The sequence below is a fragment of the Pongo abelii genome, chromosome 20, assembly GCF_028885655.2.
Source record: "Pongo abelii isolate AG06213 chromosome 20, NHGRI_mPonAbe1-v2.0_pri, whole genome shotgun sequence".
Lineage (NCBI taxonomy): Eukaryota > Metazoa > Chordata > Mammalia > Primates > Hominidae > Pongo > Pongo abelii.
The window spans coordinates 3,303,012-3,329,776 of record NC_072005.2 but is presented as its reverse complement, the minus strand read 5'-3'; the positions used below and the strand labels follow the sequence as shown (position 1 = coordinate 3,329,776).

The window sequence follows — 26,765 nt, the reverse complement described above, 5'->3', positions numbered from 1 at the left end:
CGTGTATGCCTGCATGCATATGCATAGCTGCGTGTGTGTGCATGTTTGTGTACGCATGTGAGCATATGTGCACGTGTGCATGCCTGCACATGCATGTTCATATCTGTGCACGTGTCTATGTGTGTGAATGCGCACACGTGTGTGCACGTGAATGTATGCATGGATGTGTATGCCCGCGCATGCGTGTTCATGTCTATGTATGTGTGCATGCACGCACATGTACACGTCTGCAAGCATGCATGCATGTGTGTGTGCAAGCGTGTGTGTGTGAGCGTGTGCAGGGGCTGGCAGGGCCACGGCGGGAACGAGGTTAGGGTTGTCAGACGCTCACTTAGGAGGATTTCCTAGAACAGCTTGTCCTGGATGGAAATAGTCTGGCTCAGACTCCACCCCCGGCCGCCACATCCCTGCAGACACCGCTAGAGCTTCCCGAGATGGGGCCAGCGGGAGCCAGGGCAGGGCAGGAAGGAGGGGGGAGCACAGCCCAGGCACTGCGAGAAAGAATAAGCCGGCATGCTCCCGGCAGGCTCTGCAGACACTGACTCTGCACCCCGCCTCTAAGCATCCTCTGTTTGTTCAGCAGGCATGCCTGGGACCCCTGTGGGACCTCCCTGTTCAGCCAGCGGGCAAGTGCGTCCCCTGCCCATCTCAGTCGCCATCCTTCTTCTCAGGGAACACATCCATATGCCCCTCCCCACATCCTGAATGCCCCGTCTGAGAATATTGACTGTAAGGAGGATGCAGGCCCGAGGGCTCCCCCATCAGAGCTTCTTCCTGTCTGTTTAATACACACACCCATCTGACCTCCTCTCTGTATTTGACAAAAGGCTCTCATCACCCCGTCGGAGCAGCCATTTGTCACACACGCCCATCTGACCTCCTCTATTTGACAAAAGGCCCTCATCACCCCGTCGGAGCAGCCATTTGTCACACACGCCCATCTGACATCCTCTCTGTATTTGACAAAAGGCCCTCATCACCCCGTCGGAGCAGCCATTTGTTTGCTCAACAAACAAGCCCATCTCCCACTGAAATGCCAGCTTCCCCAGGGGGCCAAGGCCCACTCTTGCTGGGTCTCTAGGGTCCAGGGTCAGGAGGGGCCCTACACAGAGTGTGTGGAGTGGACAGAGGCCCCGATGCAGGGCATGAATCTGATGAGGACAGCAGTAACCACTGGGCATTGACAGTGCACCAAGGTCTCCTCTGGGCCCTGTGGACATTTGGGACCGGATCATTCTCTAGGGTGCGGCCATCCTGAGCACTGCAGGGTGCTGAGTGGTGTCCCTGGACCCACTCCATGCCAGGACCACCCTGTAGTCGTGACAACCACACATGTCCCCAGATGTCACCCGGTGTCCTCTGGGGGCAGGATCACCCCTAGGTAAAACCCCCTGTCTTAGAGGATTCCATAGACCCCCAAGAGACTCTGCGTCCCATGATCCTCTGCCCTGCTGAGGTCCCAGGAGGCTGCACACATTGAAATCCACACCCTGAGTGGAGAGGGAGAGAGGAGGTGAGTCCCAGGAGCTGGGGGTCCCCCTGGTTTACACATCGTCTGCCACACTGGGAGTTTATTCTGGTGTAAGCAGGGGGCAGACTTTTTTATTTTTCTTTTTTTTTTTTGAGATAGGGTCTCACTCTGTTGCCCAGGCTGGAGTGCAGTGGTGCAATCATAGCTTACTGCAGCCTTGACTTCCTGGGTTCAAGCGATCCTCCCAACCTCAGCCTCTCGAGTAGCTAGGACCACAGGCACACGCCACCACGTGCAGCTAATTTGGTATTTTTTTGTAGAGACAGGGTTTCCCTATGTTATCAAACTCCTAGGCTCAAGTGATCCTCCAGCCTTGGCCTCCCAAAGTGCTGGGATTACAGGTGTGAGCCACCATGCCCAGCCTGAGTTTTTTTCCACATAATTAATACAGGTTTCTCAGCCTCAGCACTGTAGACATGGGAGCTGGCTCGTTCTCTGGGGAGGGGCTGTCCTGGGCACTGCAGGGTGCTGAGCAGCGTCCCTGGCCTCGACCCACTCCATGTCAAGAGCACCCCCAGCTGTGACAACCACAGATGTCCCTAGACACCGGCCAGTGTCCCTGGGGGTGGGGCAGCATCGCCCTGGGTGAGGACCTTCTGTGAAGGCACTAGCCTCCTCTCTTAATGTGGTCCTCACAGCTGCCCCGTGCAGAGCTTACAGGAGCTGCGCCCATTTCACAGATGTGGAGGCTGAGGCCTGATGGGGGAAGTCACTCACCTAAGGCCATAGAGCCAAGGAGGGGTGGAGGTGGAGTTGGAACCCAACTCTGTCCCTCCCCAGGCCACACTGCACTAGCCTCCACCCTGGGGTTAAAAAAAGGGATGGGCGGGCCGGGCTCGGTGGCTCACACCTGTCATCCTAGCACTGTGGGAGGCTGAGGCGGGAGGATCACTTGAGGTCAGGAGTTCGAGACCAGCCTGGCCAACATGGTGAAACTCCATCTCTACTAAAAATACACAAATTAGCTGGGCGTGGTGGCGGGCGCCTGTAGTCCCAGTCCCAGCTATTTGCGAGGCTGAGGCAGAAGAATTGCTTCAATCTGGAAGGCAGAGGCTGCAGTGAGCCGAGATCATGCCACTGCACTCCAGCCTGGGCAACAGAGCGAGACTCTGACTCAAAAAAAAAAAAAAAGGGATGGGGGAAGCCCGGGGTGACAGAGGAGAGGAATGGATGGGGGCTGCCTGCCCCGCCCTGTGTAATAACCGCCTGTGGACGGGACCTGTGTCGCCTTCAAGGGGAAGCTACGCAAGCAGTAAAAACAAAGCACAGTGGAGGCTGCTCGAAGGCACCTTCCCTCCACCCCACGCAGCCGGGTAAGCAGGGAGGCCTCGGGAGGAGGTGGCCAGGAGAAAGGGCACTCCTGGCCCAGGCCCCAAGCGGGCAAAGCCTAGAGGCTGGAATGTGGGGCCTGGAGGCGTGGTGTGGGGGTCTTGCCTGGCATGGGGCTGGCATGATCCCCCCAGACCTCTGTGAGCCTCAGGGTGGGGGACTGGCTGAGCACTGCCCGGGAGAAAAGGCCCCAAGGCCGCCCGAGGAAGGGAGAGCTGCTCTAATCAGCTTAACCCCCTTAATGAGCGGCTAATTGGGGGCTGTCTAGACAGGAAGCTGGACAGGGCGGGGAGAGGGAGGGGGAGGAGGAGGAGGCGGGGGAGGATGCAGAGGAGGAGGAGGAGCATCCCAGGGTGGTGGCCAGGGGCCAAGGGCACCTTCGGGAGAGACCCTGCCTGCCTGGGTTCCTGTTTTCTGTCCTCCCTCTGCGGAGGCACCCGGCTTGGGACAGCCTTGCAGGCTGCAACAATAAACCTGGCCCTCCCCGTGCCCCCAGCCCCTCCAGCCCTCCCCGTGCCCCCCGCCCCTCTGGCCCTTCCCTTGGGCCCCCTGGCTCTTGCCTCAGTCCAGCAATGAGGTTACAGCTGGGCCCCACTGGGAACCTCAAGAACCCCGCTCCAGCCCAGGAGCCAGGCCTGTTCCGAGGCATCCCCCTTGGGACTTCAGAGGCTGTGAAATGTTTATTGATGCAGGCCACGCCGATGGAGAGAGGCCCAGGAAGCACTGGGCATAAGCTCGGGGCTCTGCTCCTTCCTTGCTGTGGGACCTTTGGGCCTCAGTTTCCCCAATTGTCAACTGATGGTCAGGGGCAGCCCTGATCTCACAGAGTGTTGCCGGGGAGGGGAAATAACCCGGCTTAGGACATCACAGATGCCCTATGAAACAAAGAGAGCGACGTGCCCTGAGTGGGGCCGCTGGGAACGGCCAAGTGGTTCTGTGTCCCTGGGCACTCGCTTGCCGCTGGGGTGACCTGGAGCAGGTGATGTCACCTCTTTGAGCCTCAGGGTTTCCCTCTGCAAAATGAGGTGCCTGCCAGTCACCTCCACAGGGCTGTCTGGGACTAAAATGTTGGGAAGGGACATAGAGAAAAAGCGGCCAGCCGGGTGTGGTGGCTCACACCTGCCATCCCAACAATTTGGGAAGTGGAGGCAGGAGGATCGCTTGAGCCCAGGAGTTTAAGACCAGCCTGGGCAACACAGGGAACTCTGTCTCTACAAAAAGTACAAAAAATAGCCAGGTGTGCTGGCAAGTGCCTGTAGTCCCAGCTACTTGGGAGGCTGAGGAAGGAGGATGGCTTGAGCCCAGTGGGCGGTGATCGCACCACTGCACTCCATCCTGGGTGACAGAGCAAGTCACTATTTGGGAAAAACAAAACAAAACAAAACAAAAAAGGCTGGGTGCAGTGGCTCACGCCTGTAATCCCAGCACTTTGGGAGGCCGAGGTGGGTGGATCACCTGAGGTCAGGAGTTCCAGACCAGACTGGCCAAGATGGTGAGAACCCGCCTCTGCTAAAAATACAAAAATTAGCCGGCCGTGGTGGCGGGCGCCTGTAATCCCAGCTATTCGGGAGGCTGAGGCACGAGAATCGCTTGAACCTGGGAGGTGGAGCTTGCAGTGAGCCGAGATCGCACCACTGCACTCCAGCCTGGGCGACAGAGAGAGATTCCGTCTCAAAAAAAAAAAAAGAAAAACAAAAGAGTGGCCCAGACCAGGGGTCATGCACCTTCTCCCCATTCCGTTTAGGCCCTTTGCATATGCCACTGGCTATATATAGGGGAGATTCTGCCCTCAAGAGACATTTGGCCAGGTCTGGGGACATTTACGGTTGTCACCACTGGGGGGTGCTCCTGACATGGCATGGGTAGAGGCCACGAACTCTGCACAGCACCCAACAGTGCCCAAGACGGCCCCGCCCCAGAGGATGATCTGGCCCCAAACATCCACAGTGCAGCTCCTGAAACCACGATTCTCCCTTCTGGGACTGCCCTCCCATCATCTTCCCTGTGGAGAAATCCACTTAAATCATCCCGGTTGTAGCTTAGCCGCAAATTAATAATAAACCCAGCTCTCACGCCCCAACTGCGTGCTTTACGTAAAGTCCAGCCCTGGGCCACGGGTGTTAAAATTCTTCCAGTGTTTGGCTGGGCACGGTGGCTCACGCCTGTAATCCCAGCACTTTGGGAGGCCGAGGCGGGCGGATCACGAGGTCAGGAAATCGAGACCATCCTGGCTAACATGGTGAAACCCCGTCTCTACTAAAAATACAAAAAATTAGCCAGGCATGGTGGTGGGCGCCTGTAGTCCCAGCTACTCAGGAGGCTGAGGCAGGAGAATGGCATGAACCCGGAAGGCGGAGCTTGCAGTGAGCCGAGATTGCACCACTGCACTCCAGCCTGGGCGACAGAGCAAGACTCTGACTTTTAAAAAAAAAAAAAAAAAAAAAAATTCTTCCAGTGTTTTCTCTTCACTGGGATATCAAGCCAGAGTTTTTTGAGACAGAGTTTCGCTCTTGTTGCCCAGGCTGGAGTGTAATGGTGCAATCTCAGCTCACTGCACCCTCCGCCTCCTGGGTTCAAGTGATTATCCTGCCTCAGCCTCCCGAGTAGCTGGGATTACAGGTGCCCACCACTACACCCGGCTAATTTTGTGTTTTTAGTAAAGATGGGGTTTCACCCTGTTGGCCAGGCTGGTCTCGAACTCCTGACCTCAGGTGATCTGCCTGCCTCGGCCTCCCAAAGTGCTGGGATTACAGGTGAGCCTTTTTTTTTTTTTTTTTTTTTTGAGACAGGGTCTTTCTCTTTTGCCCTGGATGGAGTGCAGTGGCATGATCATAGCTCAGGGCAGCTTTGACCTCCCGTCTCAAGCAATCCTCCCACCTCAGCCTCCCAAGGAGCTGGGACTACAGGTGTACGCCACTATGCGATGTTAATTTTTTTTTTTTTAAGTAGAGATGGGGTCTTGCCATGTTGCTAGGATTACAATTGTAAGCCACTGCACCCGGCCAGCAACCTGATCATATAGCAGAGGAAACTGAGGGGCAGAGAGGTTAAGGAACCTGCCAAATGTCACACAGCTGGAGAAGCAGAGAAGCCAGTTGTCCGAGCTCCTCACTGCTCTGTCACCCTGACTCTCCTCCTCGGGGAAGTCCTCCCTTTTCTTCCAAGCTCTATCAGGGTCCTCTTGTGCCCCCGACTGTCCTCTGTGCCTCCTCCTCTGGGCTGTAGTGACCTGGATAAAAACCCATCTCCCTCACTAGGCTGTTAGCCCCTGGAAGGTAGGGACGAGAGTGGGTTGGATCATCTCTGTGTTCCCAGGGCTTCAGGTAGGGCCAGCACACAGGAGGGCTTTACACTGAGGATGAAACCCTCAGGAGGGAGTGAGTTTGCCGTCCCCTGAGGTAATCAAGTGGAAGCTGCAGGAGCACAGACCTCCTCTGACATTCTCTGCTAGCTCTGTGATTCCCAATCACAGAGCAGAAGCTGGTGGGGGCTTCCTCTTTGTCCTTCCCCATTGCTACCACCTCTTTCCCCAGTGGAAGGGGTTGCTGGTGAGCAGCCGGGCAGAAAAGTCAGACTGAGCTCCAGAGACTCTGACATTTCCTCTCTCTTAAAATGTTTTCTTTTTGAGTTTTCTCAGTTGAAAGCTAGATTCTTTAGTTTCCACCTTTCTCCTCTCCTAATAAATAGACTTAAAGCTACAATTTTTCCTCTCAGGGTTGCTTTGGCTCATCACAGGGTTGCTTTGGCTCATCTTTCACTTTAATTAGCGTGCAGTTTACACTCTGACATCCTCATCAATTACAGAGTTAATGAGAAGTGACAGCTGGGTGCCATGGCTCACGCCTGTAATCCCAGAACTTTGGGAGGCTGAGACGGGCGGATCACTTGAGGTCAGGAGTTCAAGACCAGCCTGGCCAACATAGTGAAACCTGTCTCTACTAAAAATACAAAAATTAGCTGGTTGTGGTGGCGCGCGCCTGTCGTCCCAGCTACTCGGGAGGCTGAGGCAGGAGAATCACTTGAACCCAGGAGGTGGAGCCGAGATTGCACCACTGCACTCCAGCCCGGGTGATAAGAATGAAACTCCGTCTCAAAAAAAAAAAACCAAAACAGAAGTGACTTTTTTTTTTTTTTTTTTTTGAGACATAGTCTCACTCTGTTGCCCAGGCTGGCGTGCACTGGCGTGATCTCTCAAAACAAGCAAGACTCTATCTCAAAACAAAAACAACAAACAACAAAAAAAGAACCTCATAAGTACTGAGACAGGTCCCCTGAGAGATGGAGACCCTCTAGGAATGTTCCCGCTCTGGGAGCCCACACTGTGGAAGGGAGGGGCCTTAGCACCTGAAATGTCACAACCAGATGCGTCCAAGAGTGCCAGAAAGAGACAGGAATGTTTTTTTGTTTTTTTGAGATGGAGTCTTGCTCTGTCTCCCAGGCTGGAGTGCAGTGGCGCGATCTCGGCTCACTGCAAGCTCTGCCTCCCGGGTTCATGCCATTCTCCTGCCTCAGCCTCCCGAGTAGCTGGGATTACAGGCACCCGCCACCACACCCGGCTATTTTTTTTGTATTTTTAGTAGAGACGGGGTTTCACTGTGTTAGTCGGGATGGTCTCGATCTCCTGACCTCGTGATCCACCTGCCTCAGCCTCCCAAAGTGCTGGGATTACAGGCTTGAGCCACTGCACTCGGCCAGAGACAGGAATGTTATAAAGATGTGGATGACAATGACCTCCCGTTTCCCGGGTATGTCGCATGGGCCAGACGGTTGCTTCACACACATCCTACCCTTCCTCCTCCTGCAGCTCCCAAAGAACAATTATTATTCACATCACCCCCATTGTGGAGATGAAGAAACTGAGGCTCAGAGAGGTTACGTGATGTGCCCCAGGTTACACAGCACACAGAGCTGGACACGGGCAGGGCTGGGATCCGAACCCAGGTCTCTCCAATGCCCGAATCTGACCTCTTAATCCTAATGTTATACTGCTTCTAAAAATCCTACAGGTGGCCGGGCGCAGTGGCTCACACCTGTCATCTGAGCACTTTGGGAGGCCGAGGCGGGTGGATCACCTGAGGTCAGGAGTTTGAGACCAGCCTGGCCAACATGGTGAAACCCCGTCTCCACTAAAAATATAAAGATTAGCCGGGCGTGGTGGTGGGTGTCTGTAATCCCAGCTACTTGGGAGGCTGAGGCAGGAGAATTGCTTGAACCCAGGAGGAAGAGGTTGCAGCAGTCAGCCAAGATCTTGCCACTGCACTCCAGCTTGGGTGACAGAGCAAGACTCCATCTCAAAAAAAAAAAAAAAAAAAAAAAAAAAAAAGAGGGGCCGGGGATGGTGGCTCACACCTGGAATCCCAGCACTTTGGGAGGACGAGGTGGGAGGAAGGATCACACTTGAACTCAAGAGCTCAAGACCAGCTTAGGGAACATAGTGAGACCCCATCTCTACCAAAAAATTAAAAAAAAAATTAATGGCGCATGGCGGTATGGACCTGCAGTCCCAGATACTTGGGAGGCTGAGGCAGAAGGATCACTTGAGCCTGGGAGGTCGAGGCTGCAGTGAGCTGTGATTGTACCACCGCACTCCAGCCTGAGTGACAGAGGAAGACCCTGTCTCAAAAAAGAAAGTAGGCCCCATGGGTACAGGGAGGAGAGAGGAAGAATGGAGACGAAACAAATCTGGTTGGAGGCAATGGCTCACGCCTATAATCCCAGAACTTCGGGAGGCTGGGGCAGGAGGATCACCTGAGCCCAGGAGTTTGAGACCAGCCTGGGCAACACAGCGAGACTCCATCTCTTTAAAAAAAAAAAAAGAAAAGAAAAGAAAAGAAAAAAAAATTAGCCAGGCATGGTGACATTTGCCTGTAGTCCCAGCTACTCAAGAGACGGAGGTGGGAGGATTGCTTAAGCCTGGGAGGTTGAGGTTGCAGTGAGCCATGACTGTGCTATGACACTCCAGCCCGGCTAGAGTGAGACCGTCTCAAAAATAAAAGCCACAAATTTCCACATTTATCGGGTGCCTATGTGTTATGTGCCAGGCCTGTTTTATGGACATGAGATGTATTAATTCACTTAATCCCCATGACAACCCCAGGCAAGCAGTACTACAGGTACTAACACCCCCATTTTACAGATAAGGAGACTCGGTCCCTAAGTGGGCAGGGCGAGGGAGCCTCAGAAAGCTGCAGTCACCAGAAGGCTGTAAGGGCTGAGCTATGGACCCCGACAGGTGGAATACAGACCCCACGTATGTATCCACTGGGCTGCCCCCTGGGGCCCTTGAGGATAAGGTACTGCACAGAGCAATGCTTGTAAAATTTAGGGGCACGAAGTCGGTTGCGAATCTGAGGATGGACGCCAGGGACACCCTCTCCAGCATAACACAAGCCCACAGGCCATTTTGCAGAGTTTCCTGAAAGTCACAGGTGCCGGCCGGCCTGAGAGCAGGACCTTAGAGTAAAAGCGATTCTTTAGATGAGAACTGTAGTGGAGACGGGGACCCCAAGTAAGGGAAATCTTTAGAGAAAGCGCTTGGAGAGACACGAAATACACATATAATCCCAAGGAGCTGGCGTTCAATGGAAAAAAGACCCTGTGAAGCTGCAGACCCTAAAGAACAAGAACCTGTAAGAATGACACTCCAGGCTGGGCGCAGCGGCTCACGCCTGTAATCCCAGCTCTCTGGGAGGCCGAGGCGGGTGGATCACCTGAGGTCGGGAGTTCGAGACCAGCCTGGCCAACATGGTGAAACCCCGTCTCTACTAAAAATAAAAAAATTAGCCGGGTGTGGTGGCATGCACCTGTCATCCCAGTTACTTGGGAGGCTGAGGCAGGAGAATCGCTTGAACCCGGAAAGCAGAGACTGCAGTGAGCCGAGACTGCACCCCTGCACTCCAGCCTGGGCAGCAGACCGAGACTCCATCTCAAAAACAAACAAACAAACAAACAAACAAAAACAGGCCGGGCGCGGTGGCTCATGCCTGTAATCCCAGCACTTTGGGAGGCCAAGGCAGGCGAATCACCTGAGGTCAGGAGTTTGAGACCAGCCTGACCAATATGGCAAAACCCCGTTTCTACTAAAAATAGAAAAAATTAGCTGGGCGTGGTGGTGCATGCCTGTAATCCCAGCTACTTGGGAGGCTGAGGTAGGAGAATCGCTTGAACCCGGGAGGCGGAGGTTGCAGTGAGCCGAGATCACGCCATTGCACTCCAGCCTGGAGGGCGAAACTCCATCTCAAAAAAAAGAAAAAAAGAAAAAAAGAAAAAAAGAAAGACACCCCAGAGAGGACCCTTCTGAAGACAGAAAAGCAAGAGGATAAAATCTTCCTAGAAAAGGACGCCATGGGAATGGAAACCCTACAGAAATGAGACGAGTCTCCTACAGAACCAGAAGATTCCATGGAGATGGGAACCTGGTTAAAAAAAAAAAAAGTAACTTCAAGAAGGACCCCAATGAGAAGGGATCCGGCATCTCAGGACCTTCTAGAGGGGAAGAGGACAAACAGGGTCCCTACAGACGAGGGATTCTATGACAGATCCCAGGAGGAGGCGCCCTGTTGATCAGAGTCACTACTGAGTGCATCCTGCAGCTCGGGGACCCCACAGAGAGGTGGCATTCACGGCTGGAGGGCAGGAAAGTCAGGCAGGGGACAGTCTCTGCCCTCCTTGGCCTCAGCGGAACCAAAGAGATCCGAGAATGCGAACCCGGACCGTACTTCCAGCCAAGCGCAGCTCGGCGCGACTACAATTCCCAGGAGGCCCCGCGGCTCCAGGCCGGCTTCCTGCTCCGCGGCGCCCGCGCAGTGGCTGCCGGAAGACGTAGTTCCCGCCGCGGTAACTCCGACCGGAAGGCCGGCTCCGCCCCCGCCACCAGCCCTACCTCCTTCCATGTCCTCTGTCCAGTTGCGGCTGCTACTCGTGGGCGAGCTGGGCGAAGTGTAGTAATCGCCGCCAGGGCTCGTGTCCACGTCTTCCTCCATCGAGCCCGATTTGTGCCGCTTGCTCCTTATGGGCGAGGGAGGGGAGAGGCTGGTTACCAGGGAGACGCGGGGTGGGGGGCGCGACGGCGGGCCCGGCTACTTCCGGTCCTTAAGTGGGCGGGGTGAGGGCGGTAGTATTGCGAGAGATCGCGGGAGGTGCGGGCGTTCAGCCCGTTCCCTATGAACGCCTGTTCCAACATGTCCATTGCTTGGATGGGACACCTGGGCCAGAGGCAGGGAGGGACTCAGCAGAGGTCGAACACCAAGCTAGTATGGTGGAGACCAAAACCTAGGCAGCCTGGCTAATCCCCTGGCCACCTGTAGTCCTCAGAACTGCCTGTTAGGGGTATGATCCCATTTTATGGATGGGGAAGCTGAGGCACACACAATGTGACCTGCTCGAGGTCACAAAGCATATCTCAGCAATAACCTGTGTCTGCATTCTTCTGGGTGGGGAGGGTCCTAAGGGCTAGCTGAGTCTGCAGGACTTGAGGCTGGGGGAGCCCATGGTGGGCTGTCAGGGCTAGGGGAAGAGGCACGTGGGGCTGGCTGGGTTTTGAAGGATGAGTAGGAGTTTCTCAGGCCAGGTGAATCGTGAAAAGAGGTATTCCAGGGAGAGGAATGAGTCAGCTCAGGCCAGAGGGGATGGGTTGATGAATGAGGTTGTGAAATGCCCAGAGGTGGGGACCTGGGTACTTACCCACTGGAGGAGGTGCTGGGCAGCGTTCTTCTCAGGCCAGTGCTGGCTGGGTTCAGGTCATATGCCAGGTGCCCCTGCAGCTCCCCCAGGGAGAAGTTGGGTCCTGTTCCGGTCACCACAGGTGCTGCAGAGGGTGACAGGAGAGTGAGGCAGGAAGCAGTGCCCAGTGGTGCGGTTTGCTTTAGAGAGGTAGGGAAAGCCACTGGGTGCAGTCCAAAGGGGGACCCCCTTCCCATATTGGCCCGGTTCCTAGGGTGGCTGAAACCAGTTTTATTCTGTGGATCAGAGGACCAAGGCCGTGGGGAGAGGCCAAGAGCACACTGTGAGGCAGAGGCGTAGCCAGAGCTGGAGGCCAGGCTCTGCTGATCTGGACAGGGAAGGTGTCAGTCAGGGCTAAAGAAGGACAGCGCCCAGGACTCGCTGGGTGGGATTCAGATGGTGTGTGATGGAATGTGCTGGGAAAGCAAGGGGACAGGAGGGGCGGGGTCCTTTGGGGTCTCCTGGGACAGGACAATGGAGGCCCCAGGGAGGAAGAGGGATGCTGGGGCAGAAGGTTCCTTAGTTGCCATCCAGCATTTAGATTCTGTTTCCTGGAGAGGTGGGAGGGAGCCCTGACCTTGGGCTCTGGGAAGGGCCTGGCTACCTCCCTTTCTAGGAACCTTGGCTTAGTGACACAGGGGGTGTCTGGAAAGGACAAGGAGTAGGGTGAGGGGGGTGGGCTCCTTCCTCCCTGTGGCCCCCTCCCCTCTCCACGACCCAGCTCAGCGCTGACGGGAACACTCACTCCGGGACACTTGGATGAGCTCAGTGACACTGAACACGCCGGAGGTGACAAAGCTCTCCTGGAAGTCGGTCGTGTCTGGAACAGGAAGACAGCGAGGTCAGTGGGCTGAGCCGGGCCTATTTCCCTTCCCCACACTCCAGGGCTGCCTGGACTCCTGGGGGCTGGCCCGAGCCTGGGCGTTCCCCCTGTCCATGCCGTGCAGTGGGGGAATGACAGCTCCAGTCTGATGGGGAAGGCCCCGTTGGGGGGTCCTTGTCCAGCGTGGGCCTTCACACAGCCTGCATCCGGGTTCCCCCATGCTGTGGAATGCTGCATTCAAGTGAACAGCAGGCCGGGCGCAGTGGCTTATGCCTGTAATCCCAGCACTGTGGGAGGCCGAGGCAGGAGATCGCTTGAGCTCAGGACTTCAAGACCAGCCTGGGGAACACAGTGAGACCCCATCTCTATAAAAAGTGTTAAAATTAGCCAGGTGTTGTGGTCCGTGCCTGTAGTCCCAGCTACTCAGAAGGCTGAGGCTGGAGGATCACTTGAGCCTGGGAGGTGGAGGCCGCAATGAACCACTGTTGTGCCACTGCACTCCAGCCTGGGAAACAGCGACACCCTCTCTTAAAAAACGAGCGGAGCCAGGTGCAGTGGCTCACGTCTGTAATCCCAGCACTTTGGGAGGCCGAGGCGGGAGGATCACAGGTCAGGAGATCGAGACCATCCTGGCTAACACAGTGAAACCCCATCTCTACTAAAAATAAAAAAATTAGCTGGGCGTGGAGGCAGGCGCCTGTAGTCCCAGCTACCTGGGAGGCTGAGGCAGGAGAATGGTGTGAACCCGAGAGGCGGAGCTTGCAGTGAGCCGAGATCGCGCCACTGCACTCCAGCCTGGGCGACAGAGCAAGACTCCGTCTCAACAACAACAACAAAATGAGTGGAAAGCAGAAGCCTGGGCTTACATCGGCTCCATTGCCTGCCTCGGTGTGTGATCTGGGGCAGGTCACTTTCCCTCTCTCAGCCTCTAAGTTTCCCTAATCGCAAAAGTGAAACCATCAATCCCACCATCGGGGTTGTCGTGAGATCTGCATCCAACTGCCTGGGAGGGGCGGCTGGCTTGCTTTGCACACTGTCACCCTTCGAGATACTCTGGCTTCTTGTTCTTCTCTCCTTCAGACTGGGAGGTCCATGTGGGCAGTTGTCTGTCTGCCCCGACCCTGCAGTGTCCTTCATGCCTAGACCAGAGCTTGGCACCCAGCAATGGGTCAGTTAAAATGGGGGGTTGAATGGGGGGCCCACAAGCCACAGTTAAAACCCCCAGTGTCCCCAGCATTGCTCCTACCTAATATCAAAGGAAGGGAGACTGTCCTCTCTTGACTGGAGTGGTTTGGACCCATTTCACAGATTTGGAAATCGAAGTTGTCCCCGAGAGGTCGGGAGCCTTGGCCAACCTCAGACAGCTTGGAGACAGCCCTGTCCTGCCCTCGGACGTCCTTGTAGGAGGGATTCATGGACTCAACAGGCGTTTACTAAGCATCCACAGTGTCTGATTCTGAGCTGGGCCCCGGCACAGCAGGAGATGATACAGACGGAAGCAGTTGCCCCCGTGAGACTCAAAGTCCAGTGTGAGCGACAGACAGCAGCCAAGATTAATAGGTCAGCAAAAGTCCACGAGTGTTCCTAGCAGCACTGTTCACCACAACTCAAACTGGAAAGCCACCCAAATATCCCTTCAAAAGATGAAGAGATAAACACAGCGTGGTCTATCCACACACTGGAATAGGACTCAGCTGTGAAAAGGATGCCGGGCGTGGTTGCTCATGCCTGTAATCCCGGCACTTTGGGAAGCTGAGGTGGGTGGATCTCGTGAGCTCAGGAGTTTGAGATCAGCCCGGGCAACACGGCGAAACCCTGTGTCTACAAAAAATACGAAAATTAGCTGGGTATGGTGGCGTGTGCCTGTAGTCCCAGCACTTTGGGAAGCTAAGGCAGGTGGATCACTTGAGCCCTGGAGTTTGAGACCAGCCTGGGCAACATGGCGAAACCCCATCCCTACAAAAAGTGCAAAAATTAGCTGGGCGTGGTGGTGCACACCTGTAGTCCCAGCTACTTGGGAGGCTGAGGTGGGAGGATCGCTTGAGCCCTGGAGGTTGAGGCTGCAGTAAACTGTGATTGCACCACTACACTCCAGTCTGGGTGACAGAGCAAGACCCTGTCTCAAGAAAAAAAAAAAAAAAAAGGAAAAAGAATGAGGCCCTGGGCTGGGCGCAGTAGCGGTAGCTCACGCCTGTAATCCCAGCACTTTGGGAGGCTGAGGTGGGTGGATCACCTGAGCTCAGGAGTGCAAGACCAGCCTGGCCAACATGGTGAAACCCCATCTCTACTAAAAATACAAAAATTAGCCGGGCATGGTGGCGGGCGCCTGTAGTCCCAGCTACAGGCCGAGATTGCACCATTGCACTCCAGCCTGGGCATCAGAGTGAGACTTCATCTCAAAAATAGTAAATAAATAAAAATAAAAGAACGAGGCTCTGACACAGGCTACAACATGGATGCACCTTGAGGACATCACTTAGTGAGGGACGCCAGACACAAAAGGCCACACAGTGTGTGATGCCATTTCTTTCTTTCTTTTTCTTTTCTTTTCTTTTTTTTTTGAGACGGAGTCTCACTCTGTCGCCCAGGCTGGAGTGCAGTGGCACAATCTTGGCTCACTGCAACCTATGCCTCCCTGGTTCAAGCGATTCTCCTGTCTCAGCCTCCCAAGTAGCTGGGATTACAGGTACCTGCCACCGTGCCTGGCTAAATTTTGGATTTTAGCAGAGACGGGGTTTCACCATCTTGGTCCGGCTGGTCTCGAACTCCTGACCTCATGATCCACCCACCTTGGCCTCCCAAAGTGCTGGGATTACAGGCGGGAGCCATTTCTCTGAAATGTCCAGGACAGGCCAAGCCCGAGAGACAGGAAGGGGATGCGTGGGCACCAGGGCTGGGAGAGGAGACGGGGAGTGGTGGCTGATGGGGATGGGGTTTCTTTTAGGGGGGATGAAATGTTCTGGAATTAGGCCAGGCTCGGCGGCTCACATCTGTAATCCCAGCACTTTGGAAGGCTGAGGTGAGAGAATCACTTAAGGTCAAGAGTTCGAGACCAGCCTGGCCAACGTGGTGAAACTCCATCTCTACTAAAAATACAAAAAATTAGCCAGGTGTGGTGGTGTGTGCCTATGATCCCAGCTATTTGGGGGGCTGAGCCATGAGAATTGCTTGAACCAGGAAGGTGGAGGTTGCAGTGAGCCAAGATTGCGCCACTGCACTCCAGCCTGGGGGTAAAAAAAAAAAAAAAAAAAAAAAAGAAAGTTTCTGGAATTAGATAGAGGTGAATGTACTTAGTGCACTTTGACTTGGACACTTAAAAATGGCTAAAATGATACATTGTACATTATGCACATTTTACTACAAATTAAAAGCTCATTAAGTCAAATGCGAGGTGCATCAGCCTGTGGTAAGGCAGGCGGCCGGTGGGGAACTAGCTAGGGTGGGGAGGGAGGCTATTTTACACCCAGGGCTCAGAGAAAAGCCTGACCGAGATGGTGGCATTTTACAGACCTCAAGATGAGACTGGATAAGAGGAAGGAACTTGTTAAAATCTGCAAAGCTCCAAGAACAGCGCCTGGCAACCGCCCCGTGACTGTTGGCTTCTCTGATGGGGATGATGTTTCATCACCTCCCTGAGGGCCATGATGTTCCCGGCACTGGGAACAGCCCGTGCAAAGGCCCCCAGGGTAGAAATGCACTTGGCAAGTTGCAGGCCAGCAGGGTTGGAGCGGAAAGAGCCAGGGAGCCTGGTCGGTTTGGAGGTGGGACAGGCTCTTGGCTTTTGGGTGGCGGTGGGAGCAGTTCCTTTCCCGGACCCCAGGGGGCAGCACGGGCTGCAGGGAGCTCAGGGCTGTGTCCAGTTCTGCAGACCCAAACCCCCGCCAGTCCCCCTGTTACAATCTTTCCTTTCTTTTTTAGAGACAGAGTTTTGCTCTGTTGCCCAGGCTCGAGTGCAGTGGTGCAATCATAGCTCACTGCAGCCTCGAACTCCTGGGCTCAAGTGATGCTCCTACCTCAGCCTCCCAAGTAGCTGGGACTACAGGCACGCATCACCACGCTTGGCTAATTTTTGTATTATTATTATTACTTTTTGTAGCGACAGGGTCTTGCTATGTTACCCGGGCTGGTCTCAAACTCCTGGGCTCAAGCGATCCTCCCGCGTCAGCCTCCCAAGTAGCTGGGATTACAGGCATGCACCTCCATGCTTGGCTAATTTATATATATATACATATATATATATACACACACATATATATATACATATATATATATACACATATATACATATATACACATATATATGTATATATATATATAAATTTTTTTTTTTTTTGGTAGAGATAGGGTCTTGCTATGTTACCCAGGCTGGTCTTGAACTCCTGGGCTCAAGCAATCTTCCCGCTTCAGCCTCCCAAAGTGCTGGGATTGCAGGCGTGAGCCACCGCACCCGGCCCCCGGTTACAGTCATTTGCTGAGTGAAGGCAATGAACCCTGCCCCGCGCTGGGAGGTTCAGGGCCACACATTCTGAAGAGGACAGAGCGGTGGCCCCCGAGTGTCCAGCAGAAGTGGCCAGAGCCGTTTCCTGCTGACCCAGCTGGCCAGCTGGTGTCAGCACGCCCCCTCCGCCTCCCCCCACCGGGGTTTCCTGTTTGTGCAGCGCCTGCTCAGCTCCATCTCTGGGGGACTCCCTGGCGAGCTGGGAGGACGTGATTTCCTCTACCAGACGCCCAAGCTCCCCAGGGGACCAGGCCAAGCGCCGCTGCCCCCACCTCCCTCCAACATCTGGCTTGGAGAGAGGCGTCTGGGGATCACAGGAGGCCGAGGAGGACCCGGGTCACAGACGGAGGAGTCACCAGGGGCCAGTGAGGAGTGGCCTCAGGCCTGTGAACCTCCGAGAACCTTTCAGCCTCCCTGTGCACGCCTGTTCCGGTCCTTCCAAGAAGGAGGCCTCACCCACTCGCTTTCTCTTCCTTCCTTCTTTTCCTTTCCTTTTTTTTTTTTGAGACAGAGTCTCACTCTATCCCCCAGTCTGGAGTGCAGTGGCGTGATCTCGGCTCACTGCAACCTCCGCCTCCCGGGTTCAAGCAATTCTCCTGCGTCAGCCTCCTGTGTCCTCCTAGTACAGATGGGGTTTCGCCATGTTGGCCAGGCTGGTCTTGAACTCCTGACCTCAGGTCATCCACCTGACTCGGCCTCCCAAAGTACTGGGATTACAGGTGTGAGCCACTGCGCCCTGGCCCCTTCCTTCTTTTTCTTTTCCTTTTTTTTTTTTTTTTTTGAGATAGAGTTTTTACTCTTGTTGCCCAGGCCAGAGTGCAATGGTGCGATCTCAGCTCACCGCAACCTCCACCTCCCGGGTTCAAGCAATTCTCCTGCCTCCCCCTCCCAGGTAGTTGGGATCACAGGCATGTGCCTCCACGCCCAGCTAATTTTTGTATATTTAGTAGAGACGGGGTTTCTCCATGTTGATCTGGCTAGTCTCAAACTCCTGACCTCAGGTGATCCACCTGCCTTAGCCTCCCAAAGGGCTAGGATTACAGGCGTGAGCCCCCGCACCCGGCCCTTCTTTTTCTCTTTCTTTCTCTCTCTTTTCTTTTTTTTTTGACGGAGTCTCACTGTGTCACCCAGGCTGCACAATCTCGGCTCACCACAAACTCTGCCTCCTGGGTTCAAGCGATTCTCCTGCCTCAGCCTCCCGACTAGCTGGGATTATAGGTGTGTGCCAACATGCCCGACTAATTTTTGTATTTTTAGTAGAGACAAGGTTTCACCATGTTGGTCAGGCTGGTCTTGAACTCCTGACCTCAGGTGATCCACCTGCCTTGGCCTCCCAAAGTGCTGGGATTACAGGCGTGAGCCACTGCACTCGGCCCCTTCCTTCTTTTTCATTTCTCCTTCCTCTCCCCATATATCCTCTCTCGTGTTTTTCTCTCTGCTTCATCCCTCCCTCTCTCCTTCCTTTCTTTCTACAAGTATTTATTGAGCACCCACTTTGCACCAGGCCCCATTCTAAGCCCTGAGGGCACAACAGAGATCTAGACAGACAAAGCCTCTGCCCTGGAGGAGGTGACATTCCACTGGAGAGATGAGCAAACACCCATGCAGTCACTAAGCAACTAAGCAAATCCATAGGCAATCACTAACTTCCTCTGAAGGAAAGAAAACAGAGGGCTGAGATTGAGGGTGGCCAGGCCGGGCGCGGTGGCTCACACCTGTAATCCCAGCACTTTGGGAGGTTGAGGCGGGCAGATCACAAGGTCAGGAGATCGAGACCATCCTGGCTAACATGGTGAAACCCCGTCTCTACTAAAAGTACAAAAAATTAGATGGGTGTGGTGGCGGGTGCCTGTAGTCCCAGCTACTCGGGAGGCTGAAGCAGGAGAATGGCGTGAACCTGGGAGGTGGGGTTGGCAGTGAGCCGAGATTGCGCCACTGCACTCCAGCCTGGGCGACAGAGCGAGACTCTGTCTCAAAAAAAAAAAAAAAAACATTGAGGGTGGCCAGAGGCTGCATATGCTGAAGGGGTTTAGGGTAGACCTCTCTGAGAAAGGGCATTTGAGCTGAGACCAGGGGAGATCTGGAGAGAACAAGTGAGCAGTTAGTTAGCTGTTTAGACAGAGGTAACAGAATGTGCAGCGGCCCTGAGGCAGGACTGGGTCTGGTGCACTGGAGGAACGGTGAGGAGGTCTGTGTGGCTGGGAGTGGAAGAGGGGGAGAGAGGGAGGAGGGGAGGACAGGGCAGGGATGAGACAGGTTGTGCAGGGCCTTGTGGACCACAGGGAGGACCTGGGCTTTTACCCCAAGAGAGGTGGGAGCCATGGATGGCTGTGGGCAGAGGAGGGATGGGCCCTGACTTGGGGGCTCACAGGCGTCCTCTGGCCATAGTGAGAAGGACAAACAGTGGGGGACAAGGGCAGGAGCTGGGGGCTAGGATGGAAGTGACTGCTCTGGTCTAAGTGAGGTAAATTTTCCCACTTCCTATCCCTACAACATAGAATTACACTGTCCTACCCATCTATTAGACACCCCATGAGGGCTGGGTGGGATCACACCTGTGATCCCAGCACTTTGGGAAGCCAAGACAGGAGGATCACTTGAGCTCAGGAGTTTGAGACCAGTCTGAGCAACATAGTGAGATTCTGTCTCTACAAAAACAATTTAAAATTTTTTTAAAAAGCCGGGCACGGTGGCTCATACCTGTAATCCCAGTACTTTGGGAGGCCGAGGTGGGTGGATCACGAGGTCAGGAGTTTTGAGACCAGCCTGGCCAGCATGGTGAAACCCCATCTCTACTAAAAATACAAAAATTAGCCAGCCGTGGTGGCATATACCTGTAGTCCCAGCTACTCAGGAGGCTGAGGCAGGAGAGTTGCTTGAACCCAGAAGGTGGAGGATGCAGTGAGCTGAGATCGCGCCACTGCAATCCAGCCTGGGCGACAGAGTGATACTCCATCTCAAAAAAAAAAAAAAAAAAAAAAAAATAGCCAGGCACGGTGGTGCACACCTATAGTCCCAGCTACTTGAGAGGCTAAGGCAGGAGGATCACTTGAGCCCAGCTGGTCCAGGCTGCAGTGAGCTAGGATGGTGTCACTGCACTCCAGCCTGGGCAGCAGCATGAGACCGTTTCTAAGACAAACAAACAGGCCAGGCACGGTGGCTCATGCCTGTAATCCCAGCACTTTGGGAGGCCGAGGTAGGTGGATCACCTGAAGTCAGGAGTTCAAGACCAACCTGGCCAACATGGTGAAACCCCGTCTCTACTAAAAATACAAAAATTAGCCGGGTATGGTGGCATGCACCTGTAATCCCAGCTAATTGGGAGACTGAGGCAGAAGAATCACTTGAACCCAGGAGGCGGAGGTTGCAGTGAGCCAAGATCACGCCACTGCACTCCAGCCTGGATGACAGAGCGAGACTCCATCTCAAAATAAATAAATGAATCAAAACAAAACAAAAATCCCCAAACGTCCCATGGGACTGTAGAACCCTCCGGGGTCTCCCATGGGGTGAGCACCTCAGAGCCCAGAAGCTGGGAGCTCAGAGTCGTGGGTTCCAACCCAGTTCCCTGGTAGCCCCTGGACAGGCCCCTAAACCTCTCCAAGCCTCAGTCTGCTCATCTGTAAACTGAGTGGTGCCAAGAAAATGATTCCCAAATAAAAGACGAGGACAGGGCTGTGCCCTCCGCCCTTCGCCGCCACGCTGCCCCCAGACTCACCCAGCGTGATGGGCTTGCTGTCCTCCTGGTCAGAGCCCATCCCTGTCCGGGGACTGCCGCTTTGCTCTGCGTCTGCAAAGAGAGGGAAGAAACATCGGTGATGTCACAGAGACCCCATCCCAGGAGCAGACGAGGCGTTGATGCTGGTGGCCCCAGTCCTGAGCTGGGCCGGTGCTGTGGAGACAGACAGTGGCCCCGAAACACACCCAGGCCCCGGGGTCTCTGTTTGGGCCCTTCCTTTGGCTGCTGCCCTAGAGGGTCACGGACATCTGGCCAGGCACCCTGCAAACACCAGCTAGGCCCTGTGAGCGCCAGTGTACCTGTATGTTGGGTAAGCCCTCTGCTTCTGCAAGGGCTCCTCAGTCATGGGTAAGAACTTAGACACCTGGAGTCTTAACAGACTGATGTTCAAATCCCAGCTGTGCCACTTTCTTGCTGTGCGACCCTGAGCAAGTCGCTTGCCTTCTCTGAGCCTCATCTGTAAAATGAAGTTAGGGCCGGGCACGGTGGCTCACGCTTGTAATCCTAGCACTTTGGGAGGCCAAGGGAGGCAGATAACCTGAGGTCAGGGTCAGGAGTTTGAGACCAGACTGGCCAACATGGTGAAATCCCATCTCTACTAAAAGTACAAAAACTAGCCAGGTGTGGTGGTGCACACCTGTAATCCCAGCTACTTGGGAGATTGAGACAGGAGAATCGCTTTAGCCTCGGAGGCGGAGGCTGCAGTGAGCCAGGATTGCACCACTGCACTCCAGTCTGGGCGACTGGAGTTGGAGGCCAGCCTGAGTAACATAGCAAGACCCCATCTCAGAAAATAAAATTAAACAACAAAAAATATAAAACAAAACGGCCAGGCACGGTGGCTCACACCTGTAATCCCAGCACTCTGGGAGGCCAAGGCAGGAAAATCACTTGAGGTCAGGAGTTGAAGACCAGCCTGGCCAACATGGCAAAACCCCGTCTCTACTAAAAATACAAAAATTAGCCAGGCATGGTGGCACGCTCCTGGAATCCCAGCTACTCAGGAGGCTGAGTCAGGAGAATTGCTTGAACCCGGGAGGCAGAGGTTGCAGCAAGCGGAGATCATGCCTCTGCACTCCAGTCTGGGCGACAAGAGCAAGGCTCCGTCTCAAAATAAATAAAATAAAATAAATATAATAAAATGAGGTTCAGTCATTCAGCCCCGCCTTAGCCCTATGCAGGAGGTCTATCACTATGTCCGTTTTACAGATGGGGAAACTGAGGACCAGAGAGGTGAGTCCTGGAGACGTCACGTCCCTTAGCCTCAGCCTCTGCCCCTGTAGTCCCAGGGACCCGGCTGTTAGTCCTGGGTTGCCATTCAGGGATCACAGAGAGAGGAGGCTGAGGGGTGGTCTCTGTGATGGGCGACGCTCCCACTGCCCGCCTGGCTTGGGTGCTCCCTCTGCCCCGGCGCCCACCCCTCCATCTTATCTAAAAATAATTAGGTTCCTTGGCAGACGCGCAGGCAGACAGACGCTGAGCTCAGCGTTATTGGCTCTGGCAGCCTGGATGCAGGACGAGTCACATCCGCCCCCTCTGGAGCCCTGACCCCTCTATGGAGGGCTGAAGCTGGGGGGCAGGTGACAAGCCCAGCCAGGCAGACCCCCCTCCCCAGCCCCACCCATGGATCACCCAGGTCAAAGACGAAGGTGGCAGGAACCAACGTTGAAAGCCACGGGAAAAGAATCACGCCCCTCCTGCCCACCCACCAGACCTCAAGGCCAGGATGCAATCGCTGTGTGACCTCAGGCAAGTCGCCTAACTGTCCTGAGCCTGTGTCTCATCTTCCACGTGGGCACAAACATTGCCCAGGCCTTATCAGAGCTGGGAGGTAGTGAGGAGAGGATACTCCTGAAGCACTTGAGGGCATTTGGAGACCTCAATCACGAGAGAGTCTACCCCATTATTACTTTCTTCTATTTTATTTATTTATTTTTATTTTTTTGAGACAGGGTCTCACTCTGTCTCCCAGGCTGGAACGCAGTGGTGCAATCACGGCTCGCTGCAACCTCCGCCTCTCGGGTTCAAGTGATTCTCCCGCTTCAGCCTCCAGAGTACAGACGTGCGCCATCACGCCTGGCTAATTTTTGTATTTTTAGTAGAGATGGAGTTTCACCATTTTGGTCAGGCTGGTCTTGAACTCCTGACCTCAAGTGATCCTCTCGCCTCAGCCTCCCAAAGTGCTGGGATTACAAGCATGAGCCACCGTGCCTGGCTGTATCCATTTCATAGACAAGGAAAGCTGTGGGTCAGAACCACAAGCAATGTTCTCCCTCCCAGGCCCCGTGATGGGCTTTTTCACCAGGGTTATTTTATCCATAGTTTTGTGCTGGGATCAGACACCTGAGCCAAGTACTGTCTCCGAGAGCCCCCGGGTCTTTGTGCTCCTGAGCAGGTCACTTTCCTTTCTTTTTCTTTTTTTTTTTTTTTGAGACGGAGTCTCACTGTCGCCCAGGCTGGAGTGCAGTGGCGTGATCTTGGTTCACCGCAAGCTCCATCTCCCGGGTTCACGCCATTCTCCTGCCTCAGTCTCCCGAGTAGCTAGGACTACAGGCTGCCACCATGCCTGGCTAATTTTTTTGTATTTTTAATAGAGACGGGGTTTCACCGTGTTAGCCAGGATGGTCTCGATCTCCTGACCTGGTGATCCGCCTGCCTCGGCCTCCCAAAGTGCTGGGATTACAGGCGTGAGCCACCGCGCCCGGCCTCACTTTCCTTTCAAGGCCTGAGTTTCTTCATCCGCAAAATGAGATGATGATTAAGCCAGGGGCAGTGGCACAATGGCTCATGCCTGTAATCTCCGCACTTTGGGAGGCCGAAGCGGGAGGATCGCTTGAGACCAGGAGTTCGAGACCAGCCAGGGCAACATAGTGAGACCCCGCTTTTACAAAAAATACAAAAAAATAGGCCAGGTGCAGTGGCTCACTCCTGTAATCCCAGCACTTTGGGAGGCCGAGGCGGGTGGATCACTTTGAGCTCAGGAGTTCGAGACCAGCCTGACCAACATGGTGAAACCCCGTCTCTACTAAAAATACAAAATTAGCCGGGCATGGTGGCGCACGCCTGTAATCCCAGCTACTTGGGAGGCTGAGACAGAAGAATCACTTGAACCCCAGAGGCAGAGGTTGTGATGAGCCGAGATCACGCCATGATTGCACTCCAGCCTGGGCAACAAGAGCAAAACTCCATCTCAAAAAAAAAAAAGGAAAAAATTAGCTGGGCATGGTAGCAGGCGCCTGTAGTCCCAGCTACTCAGGAGGATCACTTGAGCCTGGGAGGTCAAGGGTGCAGTGAGCTGTGATCATGCCACTGCACTCCAGCCTGAGTGACAGAGCAAGACCTTGTTTTAACAAAATAAATGGAGACTACTCTCAGGGTTGCTGTGGGAATGATCAAAGCAATGATATTTCCTAGTGCACGGAGCCTCCGGAGTTAGCTTGGCGCTGTGCTAATGGCTTTGCACACAGTGTGTGTCCAGCACCCACTGATTGCCAAGACCAAAGATGCCATAAACGGCACAGGAGCAAGGCCCGGTGCCTCAGTTTCCTCATCAGGAAACAGAGGAGCAGATGAGAGAAGCCCTTCATCCAGCTAGGCTGCCCCAGCCGTGGCCATCTGGGCCGGACAGCAGCTGAGGGGAGTGTGCCCAGCTCGGCCCCAAGCCCTGCAGCCGATCCCAGGCTGGGGCAGCCAGCGGCCCCTCGGAGCTGGCCAGTTCCCTTTGGACTGCCTCAAGGCTGGGCACCGGTGGCCATGACGTTGGGAAGGACCCAGCCTGGGCAGCCGGCCGTCCAGGCTCCAGGCCGTGGGCACAGGACCCTCTTCCGGAACCAGAGCCCACACAGACTCAGCAGGCTGCAGTGCCCAGCTGGCGTCTCAGCAGGCTGCAATGCCCAGCTGGCGTCCGGGTGTTTCCCTGGGAAGGGAGAATGTTTCTTGGGCACCTACTAAGTGCCAGGCCCCCACGGTGGCTCCCGGCATGAGCCTGCGAATCGGGCAGCCAGGGAATGGGGCCTCGGATGCATTCGCGCCTCACTCTTCTCATCTGTGAAATGGACACAACTATAGCACCCTCTCTTGGAAGCTGTTTATGAAGGACAAGATGGTAATGAATGAAACACTGGCCGGGCGCAGTGGCTCACGCCTGTATTCCCAGCACTACGGGAGGCCAACGCGGGTGGATCACCTAAGGTCAGGAGTTCAAGACCATTCTGGCCAACATGGTGAAACCCCGTCTCCACTAAAAATACAAAAATTAGCTGGGCGTGGTGGTGGGCACCTGTAATCCCAGCTACTCAGGAGGCTGAGGCAGGAGAATCTCTTGAACTCAGGAGGCGGATTTTGCAGTGAGCCCAGATCGGGCCAACTGCACTCTAGTCTGGGCGACGGAGTGAGACTCCATCTCAAAAAAAAAAAGGTGATGAATGAATTATTAATAAAACTCCCAGAATCATGGCTGCCATAGTAAGCGCTTCACCAGGCAGAGGGCAGCTTCACTACTATTGCTATTTGATTAATATTGCTATTGTTACTGTCTTTGATGGTGTTATTTTGTACTTGTTTTTTTAAATTTTTTAATTTTCTATTTTTTAATTTAATTTAATTTTTTTTGAGATGGAATCTCACTCTTGTTCTCTTGTTGCCAGGGCTGGAGTGCGGTGGCACGATCCAGCTCATTGCAATCTCTGCCTCCCGGGCTCAAGCAATTCTCAGCCTTCCGAGTAGCTGGGATTACAGGCACGCGCCACCACGCCCACACGCCCAGCTAATTTTTGTTGTATTTTTAGTAGAGATGGGGTTTCACCATGTTAGCCAGGCTGATCTCTTTTTCTTCTCTGTTTTTGAGACAGGATCTTGCTCTGTCACCTAGGCTGGAGTAAGGTGGCACAATCACGGTTCACTGCAGTCTTGAACTCCTGAGCTCAAGCCATCCTCCTATCTGAGCTTCCCAAGTAGCTGGGGCCCCAGGTACATGCCACCACATCTGGCTAATTTTTGTATTATTTGTAGATACGGGTTTTCACGATGCTGCCCTGGCTGGTCTGGAACTCCTGGGCTCAAGCGATCCATTCTCTTTGGTCTCTCAAAGTGCTGGGATTACAGGTGTGAGCTACCACGTCCAGCCTCTTTTCTTGCCTTATTGGTCTGGCAGAACTTCCAGTACAATGTTCAATAGAAATGGGGAAAGTGATGTCCTTGTCCTTTTCCTGATCTCAGGAGAAAACATCCAGCCTCTCACCACTAAGTACGGGGTTAGCTGTGGGGTTTTGTAGCTGCCTTTCTTGGGTTAAGGAAGTTTTCTTCTTTTCCTATAGTCCTAGGAATTTATGTGTTTTTTAATTAAATTATTATTATTATTTTTTTGGAATGGAGTCTTGTTCTGTCGCCCAGGCTGGAGTACAATGGTGTGATCTCAGCTCGCTGCAGCCTCTGCCTCCCGGGTTCAAGCGATTCTCCTGCCTGAGCCTCCTGAGTAGCTGAGGTTACAGGTGTGTGCCACCTGTAATCTAATTTTTTTAATCTAATTTTAATTAGCCCAGCTAATTTTTGTATTTTTAGTAGAGATGGGGTTTCACCAAGTTGGCCAGGCTGGTCTCAAACTTCTGACCTCAAGTGATCCGCGTGCCTCAGCCTCCCAAAGTGCTGGGATTACAGGTGTGAGCCACTGTGCTCGGCCTAATTTTGTTTGTGTTTGAGACAGGGTCTTGCTCTGTCACCCAGGCTGCAGTGCAGTGGCACAATCATGGCTCACTGCAGCCTGGACCTCCTGGGCTCCAGCAATCCCCCCACCTCAGCCTGTAGAGTAATTGGAACCATGGGTGAGCACCACCATGCCTGGCCAAAATTAGTGTAGTTTCAAAAATAATATGCTATAAATATATGCCATTTCATTTTAATTTTTAATTTAATTTCTTATTGTGGTAAAACATACATAATATTTACCATTTGAACCATCTTTACATGCACAGCTTAGTGGCATTAAATGCATTCCAGTGGCTATGCAGACATCACCACCATCCTCTCCAGAACTTTCTCCTCTTCCCGAACTGAAACTCTGTCCCCGTGAAACACTCACTCCCCGTCCCCTCCCCAGCCTCTGACACCCCCTGACCCCGCCAACCTA

General features: G+C 54.0%; 1 protein-coding gene across 5 annotated transcripts in view; it reads right to left on the bottom strand.

Moving 5' to 3' along the window:
* Positions 1 to 26,765, bottom strand: part of NFIC (nuclear factor I C) — a 110,559-nt gene that overhangs the window by 23,965 nt on the left and 59,829 nt on the right. For all 5 annotated transcript variants that reach the window (XM_024237688.3, XM_054539334.2, XM_024237691.3 and 2 more), the window contains exons 3-6: positions 20,621 to 20,692; positions 12,327 to 12,401; positions 11,543 to 11,666; positions 10,743 to 10,867 (exon numbers count right to left, since the gene is read on the bottom strand). In XM_024237688.3, coding sequence (XP_024093456.1) covers positions 10,743 to 10,867; positions 11,543 to 11,666; positions 12,327 to 12,401; positions 20,621 to 20,692 — 396 coding nt within the window. The remainder of the gene's footprint in view (positions 1 to 10,742; positions 10,868 to 11,542; positions 11,667 to 12,326; positions 12,402 to 20,620; positions 20,693 to 26,765) is intronic.